The sequence below is a fragment of the Bubalus kerabau genome, chromosome 6 (genome assembly GCF_029407905.1).
Source record: "Bubalus kerabau isolate K-KA32 ecotype Philippines breed swamp buffalo chromosome 6, PCC_UOA_SB_1v2, whole genome shotgun sequence".
NCBI classification, from domain to species: Eukaryota; Metazoa; Chordata; class Mammalia; order Artiodactyla; family Bovidae; genus Bubalus; species Bubalus kerabau.
Genome location: NC_073629.1, coordinates 93,794,969 through 93,814,543, shown reverse-complemented (window position 1 = coordinate 93,814,543; position 19,575 = coordinate 93,794,969). Strand labels below are relative to the sequence as shown.

Below are 19,575 nucleotides of genomic sequence, written 5' to 3'. Positions count from 1 at the left end.
TTCCAGCTTGTGCTTCATCCAGCCTGGCATTTCTCATGATGTACTCTGCATGTAAGTTAAATAAGCAGGGTGACAATATACAGCCATGATGTACTCCTTTCCTAATTTGCAACCAGTCTAGTGTTCCATGTCTGGTTCTAACTGTTGCTTCTTGACCTGCATATCTAGAATTACACCCATCTAATCTCTTCTGTGAGTCTCATCTTCCACAGGCTGCTAGATCTCATCCCCCTTCACCTTCTTAAGACTTCTCTCCTCTTTTCCCCTGGTTCATCATCATCATCAGGCAAACATGCTATGATATGTTCATCTAAAAACAAAAGCAAATCTTCCTTAATGCCACCCTCCCCCTCCAGAGACCACTCCATTTCACTCTTCCCCTGAAAGTAATGTCTCAAAAGAGCCACAATGTCTGTATTTCCCTCTCCTATTCACTCTTTAATTTACCATTTTCTGACTTCTGTCTTCCAGCATTCACTTAAAATTGATTTTGTCAAAGTCACCTGAAAAGTCCTGTTACCAGTCCAGTGGGAGTTTGCCCTTTGACATAGTTTCCTCCTGCTTCCCTCCTCCCTCCCTCCAGAATTCTTTCTCACCTCTGTTACACCTTGCTCTTCTGGTTTTCCTCTTGCATCACTGGCTGCTGCTTCCTCTTCTGTCCCAGACTTGTAAATAATCAAGTCCTAGTCTTCTTTCTCTATAATGCCCATAAGATGAGCTTGTTTGTTCACATGGATTTAAATGCCTTCATTATGCTAATGATTACCCACTTTATCTCAGCCTAGACCTATTCTGGCTCCAGACTCTCATACCCAGCTGCCTTCTTGTCTCACATACTGACTGTGCTTGAGATGGAACTTTGATCCCCTTTATTCAAATTTAACTCAGATGACCATTATATCTACTACTGTGGGCAGGAATCCCTCAGAAGAAATGGAGTGGCCATCATGGTCAACAAAAGAGTCCAAAATACAGTACTTGGACGCAATCTCAAAAATGACAGAATGATCTCTGTTCGTTTCCAAGGCAAACCATTCAATATCACGGTAATCCAAGTCTATGCCCCAACCAGTAATGCTGAAGAAGCTGAAGTTGAACGGTTCTATGAAGACCTACAAGACCTTTTAGAACTAACACCCAAAAAAGATGTCCTTTTCATTATAGGGGACTGGAATGCAAAAGTAGGAAGTCAAGAAACACCTGGAGTAACAGGCAAATTTGGCCTTGGAATACGGAATGAAGCAGGGCAAAGACTAATAGAGTTTTGCCAAGAAAATGCACTGGTCATAACAAACACGCTCTTCCAACAACACAAGAGAAGACTCTATACATGGACATCACCAGATGGTCAACACCAAAATCAGATTGATTATATTCTTTGCAATCAAAGATGGAGATGCTCTATACAGCCAGCAAAAACAAGACCAGGAGCTGACTGTGGCTCAGACCATGAACTCCTTATTGCCAAATTCAGACTGAAATTGAAGAAAGTAGGGAAAACCACTAGACCATTCAGGTATGATCTAAATCAAATCCCTTATGATTATACAGTGGAAGTGAGAAATAGATTTAAAGGCCTAGATCTGATAGATAGAGTGCCTGATGAACTATGGAAACAGGTTCGTGACATTGTACAGGAGACAGGGATCAAGACCATTCCCATAGAAAAGAAATGCAAAAAAGCAAAATGGCTGTCTGGGGAGGCCTTACAAATAGCTGTGAAAAGAATAGAAGCAAAAAGCAAAGGAGAAAAGGAAAGATATAAGCATCTGAATGCAGAGTTCCAAAGAATAGCAAGAAGAGATAAGAAAGCCTTCTTTAGCGATCAGTGCAAAGAAATAGAGGAAAACAACAGAATGAGAAAGACTAGGGATCTCTTCAAGAAAATCAGAGATACCAAAGGAACATTTCATGCAAAGATGGGCCCGATAAAGGACAGAAATGGTATGGACCTAACAGAAGCAGAAGATATTAAGAAGAGATGGCAAGAATACACAGAAGAACTGTACAAAAAAGATCTTCATGACCCAGATAATCATGATGGTGTGATCACTGACCTAGAGCCAGACATCCTGGAATGTGAAGTCAAGTGGGCCTTAGAAAGCATCACTACGAACAAAGCTAGTGGAGGTGATGGAATTCCAGTTGAGCTATTCCAAATCCTGAAAGATGATCCTGTGAAAGTGCTGCACTCAATATGCCAGCACATTTGGAAAACTCAGCAGTGGCCACAGGACTGGAAAAGGTCCGTTTTCATTCCAATCGCAAAGAAAGGCAATGCCAAAGAATGCTCAAACTACCGCACAATTGCACTCATCTCACATGCTAGTAAAGTAATGCTCAAAATTCTCCAAGCCAGGCTTCAGCAATATGTGAACCGTGAACTTCCTGATGTTCAAGCTGGTTTTAGAAAAGGCAGAGGAACCAGAGATCAAATTGCCAACATCTGCTGGATCATTGAAAAAGCAAGAGAGTTCCAGAAAAACATCTATTTCTGCTTTATTGACTATGCCCAAGCCTTTGACTGTGTGGATCACATAAACTGTGGAAAATTCTGAAAGAGATGGGAATACCAGACCACCTGATCTGCCTCTTGAGAAATTTGTATGCAGGTCAGGAAGCAACAGTTAGAAGTGGACATGGAACAACAGACTGGTTCCAAATAGGAAAAGGAGTTCGTCAAGGCTGTATATTGTCACCCTGTCTATTTAACTTATATTCAGAGTACATCATGAGAAATGCTGGACTGGAAGAAACACAAGCTGGAATCAAGATTGCCGGGAGAAATATCAATAGCCTCAGATATGCAGATGACACCACCCTTATGGCAGAAAGTGAAGAGGAACTCAAAAGCCTCTTGATGAAAGTGAAAGTGGAGAGTGAAAAAGTTGGCTTAAAGCTCAACATTCAGAAAACGAAGATCATGGCATCCGGTCCCACCACTTCATGGGAAATAGATGGGGAAACGGTGGAAACAGTGTCAGACTTTATTTTTCTGGACTCCAAAATCACTACAGATGGTGACTGCAGCCATGAAATTAAAAGAAGCTTACTCCTTGGAAGGAAAGTTATGACCAACCTAGATAGCATATTCAAAAGCAGAGACATTACTTTGCCAACAAAGGTCCGTCTAGTCAAGGCTATGGTTTTTCCTGTGGTCATGTATGGATGGGAGAGTTGAACTGTGAAGAAAGCTGAGCGCCAAAGAATTGATGCTTTTGAACTGTGGTGTTGGAGAAGACTCTTGAGAGTCCCTTGGACAGCAAGGAGATCCAACCAGTCCATTCTGAAGATCAGCCCTGGGATTTCTTTGGAAGGAATGATGCTGAAGCTGAAACTCCAGTACTTTGGCCACCTCATGCAAAGAGTTGACTCATTGGAAAAGACTCTGATGCTGGGAGGGATTGGGGGCAGGAGGAGAAGGGGACGACAGAGGATGAGATGGCTGGATGGCATCACTGACTCGATGGACGTGAGTCTTGGTGAACTCCGGGAGTTGGTGATGGACATGGAGGCCTGGCGTGCTGCGATTCATGGGGTCGCAGAGTCGGACCCGACTGATCGACTGATCTGATCTGATCTGAACATTACAAACTCTTTTTTCTCTTTCAGAATATTTGCAGTTTCCTCGTTGAATGGCTAGCTCTTTTTCTTTATTTTATTGGGTCTTAGCTTAAATTCATTTGGTCAGAGACATCATTCCTTGACTGCTTTACCTAAAGTAGATTCCTGTTTTTGTTTGCTTTCTAATATTTTCAATTATTTTTGTGTGTTTATTTCTTTGTATTCTGGGAAAATATAAACTCAGTGAGGACTGGGACTGGGTCTGGCTTGTTTGCCTTTATACTCCCAGTGCCTCTAACAAGGCTTGGCATGTGGCAAGCAGCCATTAAATATGTATGAAATGACAGAAAGAAGGGAAGAGGAGGGAGAAATGGATGGGATCAGTGGGGAGAGAGAAAGAGAGAAGGAAGGAGAGAGGATAGAGAAATGAAAGGCTTTGCTTACTGAAAAGCTGCTACACTCTTTGACTCCTTCAGGTATATATTTCTTGTGTTTACTTGTCCCAGCCCAACCACAACCAGCGTGCTTGTGTTATTTCAGAGGAGTTAAAATCCTAAGGCGCCCTCATCTTCCACAGGTCTTTGAGTTTACTTCGGCCTCTAACACTTGAGCCTCTGCAGCCTGTAATCATTGCGGCTCTCATTTTTTAACCATGGGCCAGGATCTCTGCTAGTTACCTTCTGCACAGGATTCCATTTAATTCTGCAAAGTCATTGGCACTGACCACCTTCTTGCCTGCCTCCCTACAAGAGGTTGCACAGAGATGAAGTAGCTCGCTCAGCATCATATGGCTACCGAATGGAGGAGCCTTGGGATTCTAACCCAGGCCTTTGTACCTGTAGGGACTATGTTCCTTCTGCCATAACAGGTCATTTATCTGTAGTTGTTCCCTAAGTAACAAACAACCAATAGGCAGATGTTGTTAATTTCATGTCTTATAGCTAAAAAATAAATTTTCAGTCCAGCCTCTGCTTACTCCTCTTATACTCTGTTTAATCACCATCATCTCTTGCCTGGGGGACTGTAGCCTCTAAATTGGTCTCCCTGCCTCCCCACTTGCCCTTTTATAGTCCATTTTCCAGGTGGCAGTCAGATTTATTTTTTTAGACATGTAAATTGGATCGTGCTACTCTCCAGGTTATACCCTACAGTTCGCACAGTACTTAAAATAAAACCCGCACTCTGAACTATGATGTATAAAGCCCCTTGTTATCTTGCCCTGTGTGTTCCTGTGACCTTAGATCCTTCTCCTCTGCCCTGCTCCAGCCATGCTGGCCTTCTTATACTTCCTTTAACTGCCAAGCTAGTTTCTGTATCCCATTCTTTACACTGAAAACGTAGAACTGACTTTCCTGCCTAAATCTTTACATCAGTTCAGTTCAGTTCAGTCGCTCAGTCGTGTCCAACTCTTTGCGACCCCATGAATCACAGCACGCCAGGCCTCCCTGTCCATCACCAACTCCCAGAGTTCACTCAAACTCATGTCCATTGAGTCGGTGATGCCATCCAGCCATCATATCCTCTGTCGTCCCCTCTCCTCCTGCCCCCAATCCCTCCCAGCATCAGGGTCTTTTCCAATGAGTCAGCTCTTAGCATGAGGTGGCCAAAGTATTGGAGTTTCAGCTTTAGCACTGGTCCTTCCAATGAACACCCAGGACTGATCTCCTTTAGAATGGACCGGTTGGATCCCCTTGCAGTTCAAGAGACTCTCAACAGTCTTCTCCAACACCACAATTCAAAAGCATCAATTCTTCGGTGCTCAGCTTTCTTCACAGTCCAACTCTCACATCCATACATGACCACAGGAAAAACCATAGCCTTGACTAGATGAACCTTTGTTGGCAAAGTAATGCCTCTGCTTTTGAATATGCTATCTAGGTTGGTCATAACTTTCCTTCCAAGGAGTAAGTGTCTTTTAATTTCATGGCTACAGTCACCATCTGCAGTGATTTTGGAGCCCAGAAAAGTAAAATCTGACACTGTTTCCACTGTTTCCCCATCTATTTCCCATGAAGTGATGGGACCAGATGCCATGATCTTAGTTTTCTGAATGCTGAGCTTTAGCCAACTTTTTCACTCTCCTCTTTCACTTTCAAGAGGCTTTTGAGTTCCTCTTCACTTTCTGCCATAAGGGTGGTGTCATCTGCATATCTGAGGTTATTGATATTTCTCCCAGCAATCTTGATTCCAGCTTGTGCTTCTTCCAGCCCAGCGTTTCTCATGATGTACTCTGCATATAAGTTAAAAATAAGCAGGGTGACAATATACAGCCTTGACGTACTCCTTTTCCTGTTTGGCACCAGTCTGTTGTTCCATGTCCAGTTCTAACTGTTGCTTCTTGACCTGCATACAGGTTTCTCAAGAGTCAGGTCAGGTGGTCTGGTATTCCCATCTCTTTCAGAATTTCCCACAGTTCATTATGATCCACACTGTCAGAGACTTTGGCATAGTCAATAAAGCAGAAATAGATGTTTTTCTGGAACTCTCTTGCTTTTTCCATGATCCAGCAGATGTTGGCAATTTGATCTCTGGTTCCTCTGTCTTTTCTTTACATGGTGGGCTCATTTACAAAATTTAAGACCTAATTTAAATATTGCCTCCCCAGAGAGGAAGAAGCCACCCGACACACATAAATATACTTTGATTATATCCTCTTAACTTGCCTCATTTTCTTCATAGTAACTATATTCTTTATTTTTTTGCATGTTCATTGTCTCTCCCACTGGCATAAAAGCTTCATGAGGATAGGTTCATTGTTTTACCTTTTTTTCAGGACAGCGCCTACCACCTGGTGAGCAATCAGTATTTGTTGAAAAATGAAAAGAAAAGGTTAATTGTTTTATTGGCCTAAAAACAATTTCCTTTGGGTGAAAGTCCCAACATCTCTGTTAGAGTTTTTGAAAATTACTACATTTATACAGCATTTACTATATAAATGTTGGGGAAAAAAAAAAACAGTACCTAGTACCTATGTGGCTCCATGGATTGAAATCTATTATTTTCCTCAGTTCTTTTAGAACTCATCAAATTGAGGCTGCTCCAACCAGCTCTTCAGTTGATGGATTTAAGGCAAATCTTGTCTTTAAGGAGATTGAGAAGAAGCTTGAAGATGTAAGTACAATTTATGTAAAATACTACCAGGAGGACCGTGGGCTAGTGGAAGTGGATACAGATTTCAGGTGTTGCCATGAAGTGGTATAAGTTGAAAATTTATATCATATTGTCAAGTATTGAGTGTATCTTAGATTTCTCAGTGTCCGTTATGGCTTCCTTGTAATTCTGGTAAAAGTGCATTCAGAGATATGTAAATCTCCAGATTTGAGTTATATAAAGGGATTAAAATCTGTTTTGGTCTAATTTCCTTTTGGATTAAAAAGATCTTACTTAGAATCATTGAAGAGAATAATATTTAAAGGAGCCTTAAAGGCATCTAATATTAAAAGTCCTTTTAAAAAGAATTTTTTTGCATTTGAGTTTTTCAGAGTTTTCAAATCTGTTTTTCTTGTTGTAAAAATGAGCTCATCAAGAGAATTATACAGAAACATACAAATAAGAAAATTTTTTTAAAATTTTATTTTATTTAACTTCACAATATTGTATTGGTTTTGCCATATATCAAAATGAATCTGCCACAGGTATACATGTGTTCCCCACCCTGAACCCTCCTCCCTCCTCCCTCCCCATACCATCCCTCTGGGTCGTCCCAGTGCACCAGCCCCAAGCATCCAGTATCGTGCATCGAACCTGGACTGGCGACTCGTTTCATATATTATATTATACATATTTCAATGCCATTCTCCCAAATCATCCCACCCTCTCCCTCTCCCACAGAGTCCAAAAGACTGTTGTATATATCAGTGTCTCTTTTGCTGTCTCGTATACAGGGTTATTGCTACCATCTTTCTAAATTCCATATATATGCGTTAGTATACTGTATTGGTGTTTTTCTTTCTGGCTTACTTCACTCTGTATAATAGGCTCCAGTTTCATCCACCTCATTAGAACTGATTCAAATATATTCTTTTTAATGGCTGAGTAATACTCCATTGTGTATATGTACCACAGCTTTCTTATCCATTCATCTGCTGATGGACATCTAGGTTGCTTCCATGTCCTGGCTATTATAAAACAGTGCTGCGATGAACATTGGGGTACACGTGTCTCTTTCAATTCTGGTTTCCTCAGTGAGTATGCCCAGCAGTGGGATTGCTGGGTCATAAGGCAGTTCTATTTCCAGTTTTTTAAGGAATCTCCACACTGTTCTCCATAGTGGCTGTACTAGTTTGCATTCCCACCAACAGTGTAAGAGGGTTCCCTTTTCTCCACACCCTCTCCAGCATTTATTGCTTGTAGACTTTTGGATCGCAGCCATTCTGACTGGCGTGAAATGGTACCTCATAGTGGTTTTGATTTGCATTTCTCTGATAATGAGTGATGTTGAGCATCTCTTCATGTGTTTGTTAGCCATCTGTATGTCTTCTTTGGAGAAATGTCTGTTTAGTTCTTTGGCCCATTTTTTGATTGGGTCATTTATTTTTCTGGAGTTGAGCTGTAGCAGTTGCTTGTATATTTTTGAGATTAGTTGTTTGTCTGTTGCTTCATTTGCTATTATTTTCTCCCATTCTGAAGGCTGTCTTTTCACCTTGCTTATAGTTTCCTTTGTTGTGCAGAAGCTTTTAAGGTTAATTAGGTCCCATTTGTTTATTTTTGCTTTTATTTCCAATATTCTGGGAGGTGGGTCATAGAGGATCCTGCTGTGATGTATATCAGAGAGTGTTTTGCCTATGTTCTCCTCTAGGAGTTTTATAGTTTCTGGTCTTATGTTTAGATCTTTAATCCATTTTGAGTTTATTTGTGTGTATGGTGTTAGAAAGTGTTCTAGTTTCATTCTTTTACAAGTGGTTGACCAGTTTTCCCAGCACCACTTGTTAAAGAGATTGTCTTTTCTCCATTGTATATTCTTGCCTCCTTTGTCAAAGATAAGGTGTCCATATGTGCGTAGATTTATCTCTGGGCTTTCTATTTTGTTCCATTGATCTATATTTCTGTCTTTGTGCCAGTACCATACTGTCTTGATGACTGTGGCTTTGTAGTAGAGCCTGAAGTCAGGCAGGTTAATTCCTCCAGTTCCATTCTTCTTTCTCAAGATCGCTTTGGCTATTCGAGGTTTTTTGTATTTCCATACAAATTGTGAAATTATTTGTTCTAGTTCTGTGAAGAATACCGTTGGTAGCTTGATAGGGATTGCATTGAATCTATAGATTGCTTTGGGTAGTATACTCATTTTCACTATATTGAGTCTTCCAATCCATGAACATGGTATATTTCTCCATCTATTAGTGTCCTCTTTGATTTCTTTCACCAGTGTTTTATAGTTTTCTATATATAGGTCTTTAGTTTCTTTAGGTAGATATATTCCTAAGTATTTTATTCTTTTTGTTGCAATGGTGAATGGAATTGTTTCCTTAATTTCTCTTTCTATTTTCTCATTATTAGTGTATAGGAATGCAAGGGATTTCTGTGTGTTGATTTTATATCCTGCAACTTTACTATATTCATTGATTAGTTCTAGTAATTTTCTGGTGGAGTCTTTAGGGTTTTCTATGTAGAGGATCATGTCATCTGCAAACAGTGAGAGTTTTACTTCTTCTTTTCCAATTTGGATTCCTTTTATTTCTTTTTCTGCTCTGATTGCTGTGGCCAAAACTTCCAAAACTATGTTGAATAGAAATGGTGAAAGTGGGCACCCTTGTCTTGTTCCTGACTTTAGAGGAAATGCTTTCACTTTTTCACCATTGAGGATAATGTTTGCTGTGGGTTTGTCATATATAGCTTTGATTATGTTGAGGTATGTTCCTTCTATTCCTGCTTTCTGGAGAGTTTTTATCATAAATGGATGTTGAATTTTGTCAAAGGCTTTCTCTGCATCTATTGAGATAATCATATGGTTTTTATTTTTCAATTTGTTAATGTGGTGTATTACATTGATTGATTTGCAGATATTGAAGAATCCTTGCATCCCTGGGATAAAGCCCACTTGGTCATGGTGTATGATCTTTTTAATGTGTTGTTGGATTCTGATTGCTAGAATTTTGTTAAGGATTTTTGCAACTATGTTCATCAGTGATATTGGCCTGTAGTTTTCATTTTTTGTGGCATCTTTGTCAGGTTTTGGTATTAGGGTGATGGAGGCCTCATAGAATGAGTTTGGAAGTTTATCTTCCTCTGCAATTTTCTGGTAGAGTTTGAGTAGGATAGGTGTTAGCTCTTCTCTAAATTTTTGGTAGAGTTCAGCTGTGAAGCCGTCTGGACCTGGGCTTTTGTTTGCTGGAAGATTTCTGATTACAGTTTCAATTTCCGTGCTTGTGATGGGTCTGTTAAGATTTTCTATTTCTTCCTGGTCCAGTTTTGGAAAGTTGTACTTTTCTAAGAATTTGTCCATTTCTTCCACGTTGTCCATTTTATTGGCATATAATTGCTGATAGTACTCTCTTACGATCCTTTGTATTTCTGTGTTGGCTGTTGTGATCTCTCCATTTTCATTTCTAATTTTATTGATTTGATTTTTCTCCCTTTGTTTCTTGATGAGTCTGGCTAATGGTTTGTCAATTTTATTTATCCTTTCAAAGAACCAGCTTTTGGCTTTGTTGATTTTTGCTATGGTCTCTTTTGTTTCTTTTGCATTTATTTCTGCCCTAATTTTTAAGATTTCTTTCCTTCTACTAGCCCTGGGGTTCTTCATTTCTTCCTTTTCTAGTTGCTTTAGGTGTAGAGTTAGATTATTTATTTGACTTTTTTCTTGTTTCTTGAGGTATGCCTGTATTGCTATGAACTTTCCCCTTAGGACTGCTTTTACCGTGTCCCACAGGTTTTGGGTTGTTGTGTTTTCATTTTCATTCGTTTCTATGCAAATTTTGATTTCTTTTTTTATTTCTTCTGTGATTTGTTGGTTATTCAGCAGCATGTTGTTCAGCCTCCATATGTTGGAATTTTTAGTAGTTTTTCTCCTGTAATTGAGATCTAATCTTACTGCATTGTGGTCAGAAAAGATGCTTGGAATGATTTCAATTTTTTTGAATTTACCAAGGCTAGATTTATGGCCCAGGATGTAATCTATCCTGAAGGTTCCATGTGTGCTTGAGAAAAAGGTGAAATTCATTGTTTTGGGATGAAATGTCCTATAGATATCAATTAGGTCTAACTGGTCTATTGTATTGTTTAAAATTTGTGTTTCCTTGTTAATTTTCTGTTTAGTTGATCTATCCATAGGTGTGAGTGGGGGTATTAAAGTCTCCCACTATTATTGTGTTATTGTTCATTTCTCCTTTCATACTTGTTAGTATTTGTCTTACATATTGTGGTACTCCTATGTTGGGTGCATATATATTTATAATTGTTATATCTTCTTCTTGGATTGATCCTTTGATCATTATGTGGTGACCTTCTTTGTCTCTTTTCACAGCTTTTGTTTTAAAGTCTATTTTATCCGATATGAGTATTGCTACTCCTGCTTTCTTTTGGTCCCTATTTGCATGGAAAATCTTTTTCCAGCCCTTCACTTTCAGTCTGTATGTGTCCCCTGTTTTGAGGTGGGTCTCTTGTAGACAACATATGTAGGGGTCTTGTTTTTGTATCCATTCAGCCAGTCTTTGTCTTTTGGTTGGGGCATTCAACCCATTTACGTTTAAGGTAATTATTGATAAGTGCGATCCCGTTGCCATTTACTTTATTGTTTTGGGTTCGAATTTATACACCCTTTTTGTGTTTCCTGTCTAGAGAATATCCTTTAGTATTTGTTGGAGGGCTGGTTTGGTGGTGCTGAATTCTCTCAGCTTTTGCTTGTCTGTAAAGCTTTTGATTTCTCCTTCATATTTGAATGAGATCCTTGCTGGGTACAATAATCTGGGCTGTAGGTTATTTTCTTTCATCACTTTAAGTATGTCTTGCCATTCCCTCCTGGCTTGGAGAGTTTCTATTGAAAGATCAGCTGTTATCCTTATGGGAATTCCCTTGTGTGTTATTAGTTGTTTTTCCCTTGCTGCTTTTAATATTGGTTCTTTGTGTTTGATCTTCGTTAATTTGATTACTATGTGTCTTGGGGTGTTTCGCCTTGGGTTTATCCTGTTTGGGACTCTCTGGGTTTCTTGGACTTGAGTGATTATTTCCTTCCCCATCTTAGGGAAGTTTTCAACTATTATCTCCTCAAGTATTTTCTCATGGTCTTTCTTTTTGTCTTCTTCTTCTGGGACCCCTATGATTCGAATGTTGTAGCATTTAATATTGTCCTGGAGGTCTCTGAGATTGTCCTCATTTCTTTTAATTCGTTTTTCTTTTTTCCTCTTTGATTCATTTATTTCTACCTTTCTATCTTCTAATTCACTAATCCTATCTTCTGCCTCTGTTATTCTACTATTTGTTGCTTCCAGAGTGTTTTTGATCTCATTTATTGCATTATTCATTGTATATTGACTCTTTTTTATTTCTTCTAGGTCCTTGTTAAACCTTTCTTGCATCTTCTCAATCCTTGTCTCCAGGCTATTTATCTGTGATTCCATTTTGATTTCAAGATTTTGTATCAATTTCACTATCATTATTCGAAATTCTTTCTCAGTCCTTGTTCTGTGCGCGGGCCTGGCGGTGTCTTAGGTTAGGGCTGGCTTTTTGTGTGGTAGATATCCCACAGTCTGGTTTGCTAGCCCAAATTATTTCGCTCAGATAGTGCTAGGGGTATTCAGGCCAGATCCTTACTCTAAGCAATGCAGCCCGTGCCATGCCTCCCTGCCCAGTCCCCGCTTGCTAATGGCGGATGCAGGCGTCTGTGCTGCTTCTCCACTGGGGGAGTTAACGTAGGGCTCATAATCTGTGGGTTTTAATTGTTTATTTATTTTTCCTCCCTGTTATGTTGCCCTCTGTGCTTCCAAGGCTCAGCACAGACTCGGCAGTGAGAATGTTTCCTGGTGTTTGGAAACTTCTCTCTTTTTAAGACTCCCTTTACGGGACGGAGGTCCATCCCTCCCTCTTTTGTCTCTTTTTTTGTCTTTTATATTTTTTCCTACCTCCTTTCGAAGACAATGGGTTGCTTTTCTGGGTGCCTGATGTCTCTGCAGGCATTCACAGGTTGTTTTGTGGAATTTACTCAGCGTTTAAATGTTCTTTTGATGAATTTGTGGGGGAGAAAGTGTTCTGCCTGTCCTATTCCTCCGCCATCTTAGCTCCTCCAAGAAAAATTTTAAATCTCCTGAAATGCCATTACTGAGAGCTCCCTAAAGTATTAACAGTGGTTGATATTCTTTCAGACATCTCTCTGTGTATGTGAATAAACAGTTTTGCACAACTAGGATCATACAGTACATGTTGAATTTTTAAATTTATTATATGTGGACCTATGTTTATGTACAGTAATTAGTTCTTGATAGATAATAATCATACTAAAGCAACCTAATAGTAACTCTTTCTCCAAAAAGAGAGTTGTTCCCTTGGGTAAAATTAGACATTTACTTCATTGTTTCATTAAAGACATCTTGGAATTTCATAATTGATTTTAATTTTACACATCTATGAAACTGACCAGTGGCTGAAATAAAAAGATTCAAAATATTTAACGTGTGCAGTTCACTCATGTTAGAGGCACAGTGTGAAAACAGACATTGTGCATATCTCGCAACTCCCTTATTGTAACACAGAGGATTTCTTAACATCTTAAGGTGATTGTGCTGTGGGTGTGATTGCACTAAATAGCTAATGTGAATGACATGTCTTGACAAAATACCCTACATTTCTAGAATTTTTGTAACGATCATCAGTCTTCTTGAGGTAGAGATGGCCAGGGTTGACTGTTTCCAGCAGGCAGGGACTGGCCCAGCAGCTTGCAGACCTGTTCTGCCACCATTTTGCAAGGATACACCTGCATTGGTCTACCTGTTGTTTTATAACCAGCTTCTTATTTCTTGATAGTATGTTCCCTACCCATAAATATAAACCCTTACCATGAGTTTTAATGACCCCATAGTATATGTTTGATTATAAATATCATACTCTATTTAACTAGCCTCTTATGATGAACATCAGGTTGTATTTAAGTCTTGCAAAAAATAAAGGTATAATAAATTTCCATTTGCACTCATATTTAGGTACTTAATGCCATGATACATATTGCCAGACTATCCACCAAAAAGAGGGTATTAATTTACAGACTCAATGATAGTTCATGAGATTGACTGTTTTTTCTTCACCCTATCTCCAGTGCTTTGTTGACTGGTTTTTTAAAAAAACCTTTCCCAAGAGTAGAAAAGTATATCTGCTTATTGTTTTTGAAATTTCTTTCATTACAGGTATCCACTAAAATGAAGTTGAACTTGCTAAGGCCTGAAAAAAATTTTTTTAATGACACCAATATTTGCCTGCAGAGTAGCCCATAGGATAGTTAACTTCTGCCAGGTTGTCCCATTTTTTAACATTATTCTGTCCAAAAAAAAAGTTCAGAGAGTATTTGATATGGCTGTATGTCAGCCATTGAGTACTTCATTATTGGGATTAACAAAACAGTGGTGTTTTTATTTCACAGTGTTCTTTTAACTTTGCACATGTTTGCCTCTTGCTCCCATTTTAATTCTTCTCCCTCTGTAACCTCTCTTGTGTCGACCTTGTCCCCTTATTTTTTCTCTCCTTCTCACGATTGTCAGTTTTCTAAATGTTTGCCACGCCAGAAAATGAAAGTATTGGAATCTTTTGTTAATTCATGCATTTTCTTCATTGGGAAAAAAGAAATCTGGCAAGAGATTTTATTTCCACTTTTGTCTTTGTTAGCAGTACCCTATTGCCCTTCTTTGAATTCTGTCTTAATTTTTTGTTCCTGTTCAGTTTACCGCAGGACCTACTCCTTGACCTTTTGCTACTCAAAAAGAATTACTTTTCTTCAAGTACTGGAGGCACTTAGAACTATTTGTAATCTCCAGTTTCGCAAAAGATGTGTAGTTTCTTTACCCTTTTAACTCTCTCCTTGTCCATTTCCTTACCCTATCTCACTCCCTCTTCAATTGAAAATGTCTTATTGGTTAAAGGATTTGATTTTATAAGAGGATCAGTTGGTTCTCAAAAGTAACAGCAGATGCAAAGTTAATCTACATCTGTCTTAAAGAAGTGGGAGGAGTTTCTAAGTATTGGGGTAGTTTCTAAACATTTGCTGTGTTTTCCTGCTCTAACTTGGCGTCTGCCATAACTATTCCTGAGGCATTGTGCAAGCAGATGTCATAGATGTAGCTGTTCATGGGCCGTTGGCTCCAGAGGAGGCCTGGCTCTTTGGGTGGCCCAGACACCAGCATTACTAATCTATTTTCTAGGTTACCTCTGCAGAACCTTGAAGGACAAAAGATTTTAAGGAATGTGGAAAAGACTTTGAACTTTCTTTTAATTTATGCATGGTGACAGAAACTACTTTTATAGGCTAAAGTTTGAAAGTATTGAGGTAACCACCTGCCGGGGTCCAGCCCCGGCTGATCCAGGGTATTCGAAGTGGGGACGGCGTCGGCGAGGATCAGGATACAATAGCTTCAATTAGATATTAATTAAAGATATAAAGAGTAATAGAATGAGGATAGCTCAGTAGGAAAATTCAGTGGAGAAAAGAGGCTGAGTAGCTTGGTTTACGCAGGAGAGCAATAAAACTTCAAGACAAGAAGCTTGCAGCACTTACGTAGGCCGCAGGCGTCCTTCCATTCTCCCAAAGGAGAGGAAACACTGAGGCCTCCCCGGTCGGATCTTAGAAGCCCAGGCAAAATTAGTAAGCATGGCGGGTTCCGCGCTCCAGATGGAGACTCAGCCAGAGAGAGAGAGAGAATGACATGGGGAGACCAGTATTTCGAGAAACTGATCCCAATTCTTTATTTTCCATGGTCTACTTTTATACACTGAGATGTTATACAAAAGTCACGTGGGGTCAGCAGTCCTGACTTTTATCAAAGTCAGGTGCTTCATACAAATGTATACAGAGGTCTTAGGGGTGTTACATCATCTTCTGGCCAGGGGGCCTGCTGACAATTTATGACCCTCTCCTTGTGACAGCGGTCAGTCAACCAGGACACTTATTTCTCCAGGGGTGATTATTCTTAAAACAGACGCCACCCAAATAAAGTTACATTCCTATAGGGTGAGGGTGTAGTGGGTTTTAGTTAAGGAAAGAATTTACTTAGCCTAAGGTCTAACATGATTAATATCAAAGGTTAATACTTATTTCTTCTATATATTCATTAATGTGTGTAAGGGCAGGGGATATGGAGACTTAGCAACAAACATTGGCTCAACAAATGAAAAACCCTTCACCAATACAATTTCTAATCAGCCCATTATACTTATACTAATAGTTTTCTAACTTTTCTAAGGAACCTGTTTTTAGAAGGTTTAAAGCATCTTGTGCCTCTCACGGTTGGGAGGCTGTGATCAATCACATGTGGCCGGACAAGCCTGTCAGTCAGGCTAGAGAACCTTCAGAGGAGTTTGTAGGTTGAAACACTCCTGTCACGCCCAGGAATTATTATTAACTGGAGCTCTAAGTTAACTCCTTCTCCGAAAGAGGTGGGGGGGGACAGCCCCCCGTAAAGTCAGAGATGTAGGGGAGAGCACAAAGTAGTAAAGTAGGCAGGCTCTGGTTATGGGGGTAGATGCTCGAGGGTTTCCAGGGGAACTCCTGAGGCCCGATCCCGCCTTTGCGTATGTCGAGCCTCCTTCCTCATGACCTTTGCCACGGGCGGAGTGCCTCACTCTGGCCCCCAACAACCTTACCTTTGCCATATGATAGCAAATGGAAAGAGCATTGAATTTGAAGTTAAACCGACCTGAATTTGAGTTCTGGTTGTATTACTTACTTGTCATATGTTACCTCCCCTCAGGAAACATTAGAGTTTAGTGGCAAGACAGACATGGAAAAAATTTCCTAGGAAAAAAAAGAAAACGGCTTTGACAAGAAACATGAGTGTGGGTTATGTGCAAAGGGCTATCAGAGTGTCCAATAGAGACAGAAAAGCCTTTCCAGAGGAGTTAGCATGTGAACTGAGGACTTGACTTGGTGAAGTTGGGTAGGAATGGAGAAAAGGAAGAGGTGAGTGAACTCGGGCAGGGCATAAGTAAGGGCACAGAAGCACGTGTGTTCATGGCATTCAAAATGGTCAGAACGAAAAAGCCCTGAGGAGGATGAAAAAGGGGCTGAAGGTAAGAGCATTACCTTCCTGTTACGAAGACTCTAGAATGATATGTAAAGACAGGCGTTATCCTGTGGGCTGTGGGGAGCCATCTAAATTCAAATCTGAAAGTGATAATTCTGTTAGTGTTAGGTGGGTTTGTATTAGGTGGATTAGTTGGCGGCAGGATAGAGAATAGTCTAAAGGGTTCTTAACCGTTCAGAACCCTAGTTGTTGTTTCTGCCTAATGAGCTAATATGAATACCTGTCCAGTTACTTACAGGGTTTTATGAAAATTAAATAATGTATATAAAAGCACTAAAAAAAAAAAGCAGTTGAAAACTTTATAGCCGCCCAAAGATTGTTATTGTTGTTAATAATTTTTCCTAAAGTTAGCTTAAAAATAGTTTGAGATCTTTTAAGGGAACCAAAATAAGAGAATTTCTCTCCTTCACTTTAAAAAAATCTGACAGTCATTTTGGTTTCTTGATTTAACTAGAAAATGTTGGTAGTTGGTCTCAGGACACTCACATGTGAGATTTGCCTCCATGGAGGTTGAAATAAGTAGGCCTAGACTCAATAATTTTAGAATAGCTTCTTTGGAATCCTAAGACCCATGGTTGATTCCAGATAGGTTCAGGTTTATTATCTGTGTCCAGGAAAAAGATCGACACACCCACTAGGATGACTAAAATAAAAAAGACAGAAGTGCTGATGAGGATGTGCAGAAATTGGAACCTTCCTTTGTTGCTGGTAGGATGTAACATGGTACGGCCACTTTAGAAAACAGTTTGCTAGTTCCTCAAAAAGTTACACATCACCCTAAAATAACATAAATTTTAACTTCTAAATGTAAACCTAAGAGGAATTAGAGCCTATCGATGTCCATGTGGAAACCTGGACATAGATGTCCATAGCAGCATTACTGATAATAGTTAAAAAGGGGAAACAGCTGCCCATTGATGAATGGCTAAACAAAATGTACTGCCTGCAAACAATGGAATGTTACTTGGTCATGAAAAAGAATTAATTTCTGATACATGCTGCAGCATGGATGAACCTTAAAAGCATTATGATAAGTGAAAGAAGCTAGTCACAAAAGATCATATATTGTGTAATTCTGTTAACAGAAGGTAGATAAGTGGTTGGCAGGGGTTGGTGGAAAGAGAGAATGGTGAGGTAGAGGGTAACTGGTAATGGGTGTTGGCTTCTTTTGGGGGTGATGAGAATGTTTTAAAGTTAGATACTGGTGTTGGTTGCACAACTTTGAATATACTAAAACACCACTAAACTATATACTTTAACAGGATAAATTTTATGGTATATAAATTATATCTCAGTGATTTTGTTATAAAAAGCAAGGCACAACAAGAACTTAGGTCAGTATCTCTGTCTACATAGAAACAGAGGTGAGTACCTAGTAATAATTATTTGAGTATTTCAGGTAGTTAGCACAGTGCCTGAGCATAGTAAACACTGAAATCTTTGTTAGAAGAACAAATATTATGTTCTTCTAACCAAAAGAAAGACTCTGGGATATAAATTATTGCAGGGATGTAAGGCTAAAAAAAAAAAAAGTAGGAAGTAAAAGCTATTAGAAATTGTAAGAAGACTCAAAAGGTAGTCAATTCTAAAATAAATATAAAAAGATCAATATATTTTCTATATATTTGCAATAATTCAGTAAAAATATAATTAAAAACATATTACTAACAAAAACAATATAACTAAGAATAAACTTAGCAAGAAATGTACAAGAGCTTATATGGGGGGAAATGACAGAATATTGCCAAGGGACATCAAGGAAAACTTGAAGATAGAACATATTCATGAATGGGAGGACTTAATATTATAAGGTAATTATTCTCCATCAAACAGATCCATGTATTTTATGTAACCCTGTTTAAATCCAACAGCATTTTGGGACGAAAAACTAACTAAATGATTATAATGTACATCTAGAAGAAAAAAAAGGTTCAAACAAATCCAAGAATAGTGAAGAATATTTGGAGGATTATGGAAATGTTTGGATTCCCGGTAGCTCAGATGATGAGGAATCCTCCTGCAATGCAGGAAACTCAGGTTTGATCCTTGGGTCAGGAAGATTCCCCTGGAGAAGGAAATGGCAACCCACTCTAGTATTCTTTCTTGAAGAATCCCAGGGACAGAGGAGCCTATTGGGCTGCAGTCTATTGGGTTGCAAAGAATCAGACACGACTGAGTGACTAACACACACACACATGGAAATTTACTATATTAAAGAGTAAAGTCGATTTATAAAGCTATAATACTGGCACAGAAATAGCAGACAGATCATAGAGTGAAATAATGGGAAAAAATACTAACATTTATTGAGCAGTTACTCTGTGTTTTGTGGGTATTTAAGTATTGTACAACTTTATGAGGATAGCTGCTATTATTAACTCTGTTTCACAGAAAAGAAGACAGAATGAGAGAGGCTTATTAACTTGCTCAGGGTTACATAAGTACATGGCAGAGCAAGAATTCAAACTTAAGCTGTTTCAAATTTATTGTTATTAATTAGCAAAGTTGAATTCTTGGAGTTTAACTTTATATAAATGAGTTTATATAAAAATATTTAGATACAAGAATGTTATTTACAGTGTTGTTTTAAGAGCCAGAAATTAGGACTAACCTAAATATCAAGCAACAGCTGTGCTGTGCTGAGTCGCTCAGTCATGCCCGTTTCTCTGCAACCCCATGGACTGTAGCCCGCCAGGCTCCTCTGTCCATGGGTATTCTCTAGGCAAAAATACTAGAGTGGGTTGTCATGTCCTCCTCCAGGGACCTTTCTAACCCAGGGATCAAACCCAGGTCT

The 19,575-nt window shown here is 39.1% G+C and overlaps 1 protein-coding gene across 3 annotated transcripts in view; it reads left to right on the top strand.

The window, feature by feature from the left end:
* Nucleotides 1-19,575, top strand: part of LOC129655438 (sterol carrier protein 2) — a 115,877-nt gene that overhangs the window by 84,377 nt on the left and 11,925 nt on the right. For all 3 annotated transcript variants that reach the window (XM_055585853.1, XM_055585852.1, XM_055585854.1), the window contains one exon: nucleotides 6,573-6,675. In XM_055585853.1, coding sequence (XP_055441828.1) covers nucleotides 6,573-6,675 — 103 coding nt within the window. The remainder of the gene's footprint in view (nucleotides 1-6,572; nucleotides 6,676-19,575) is intronic.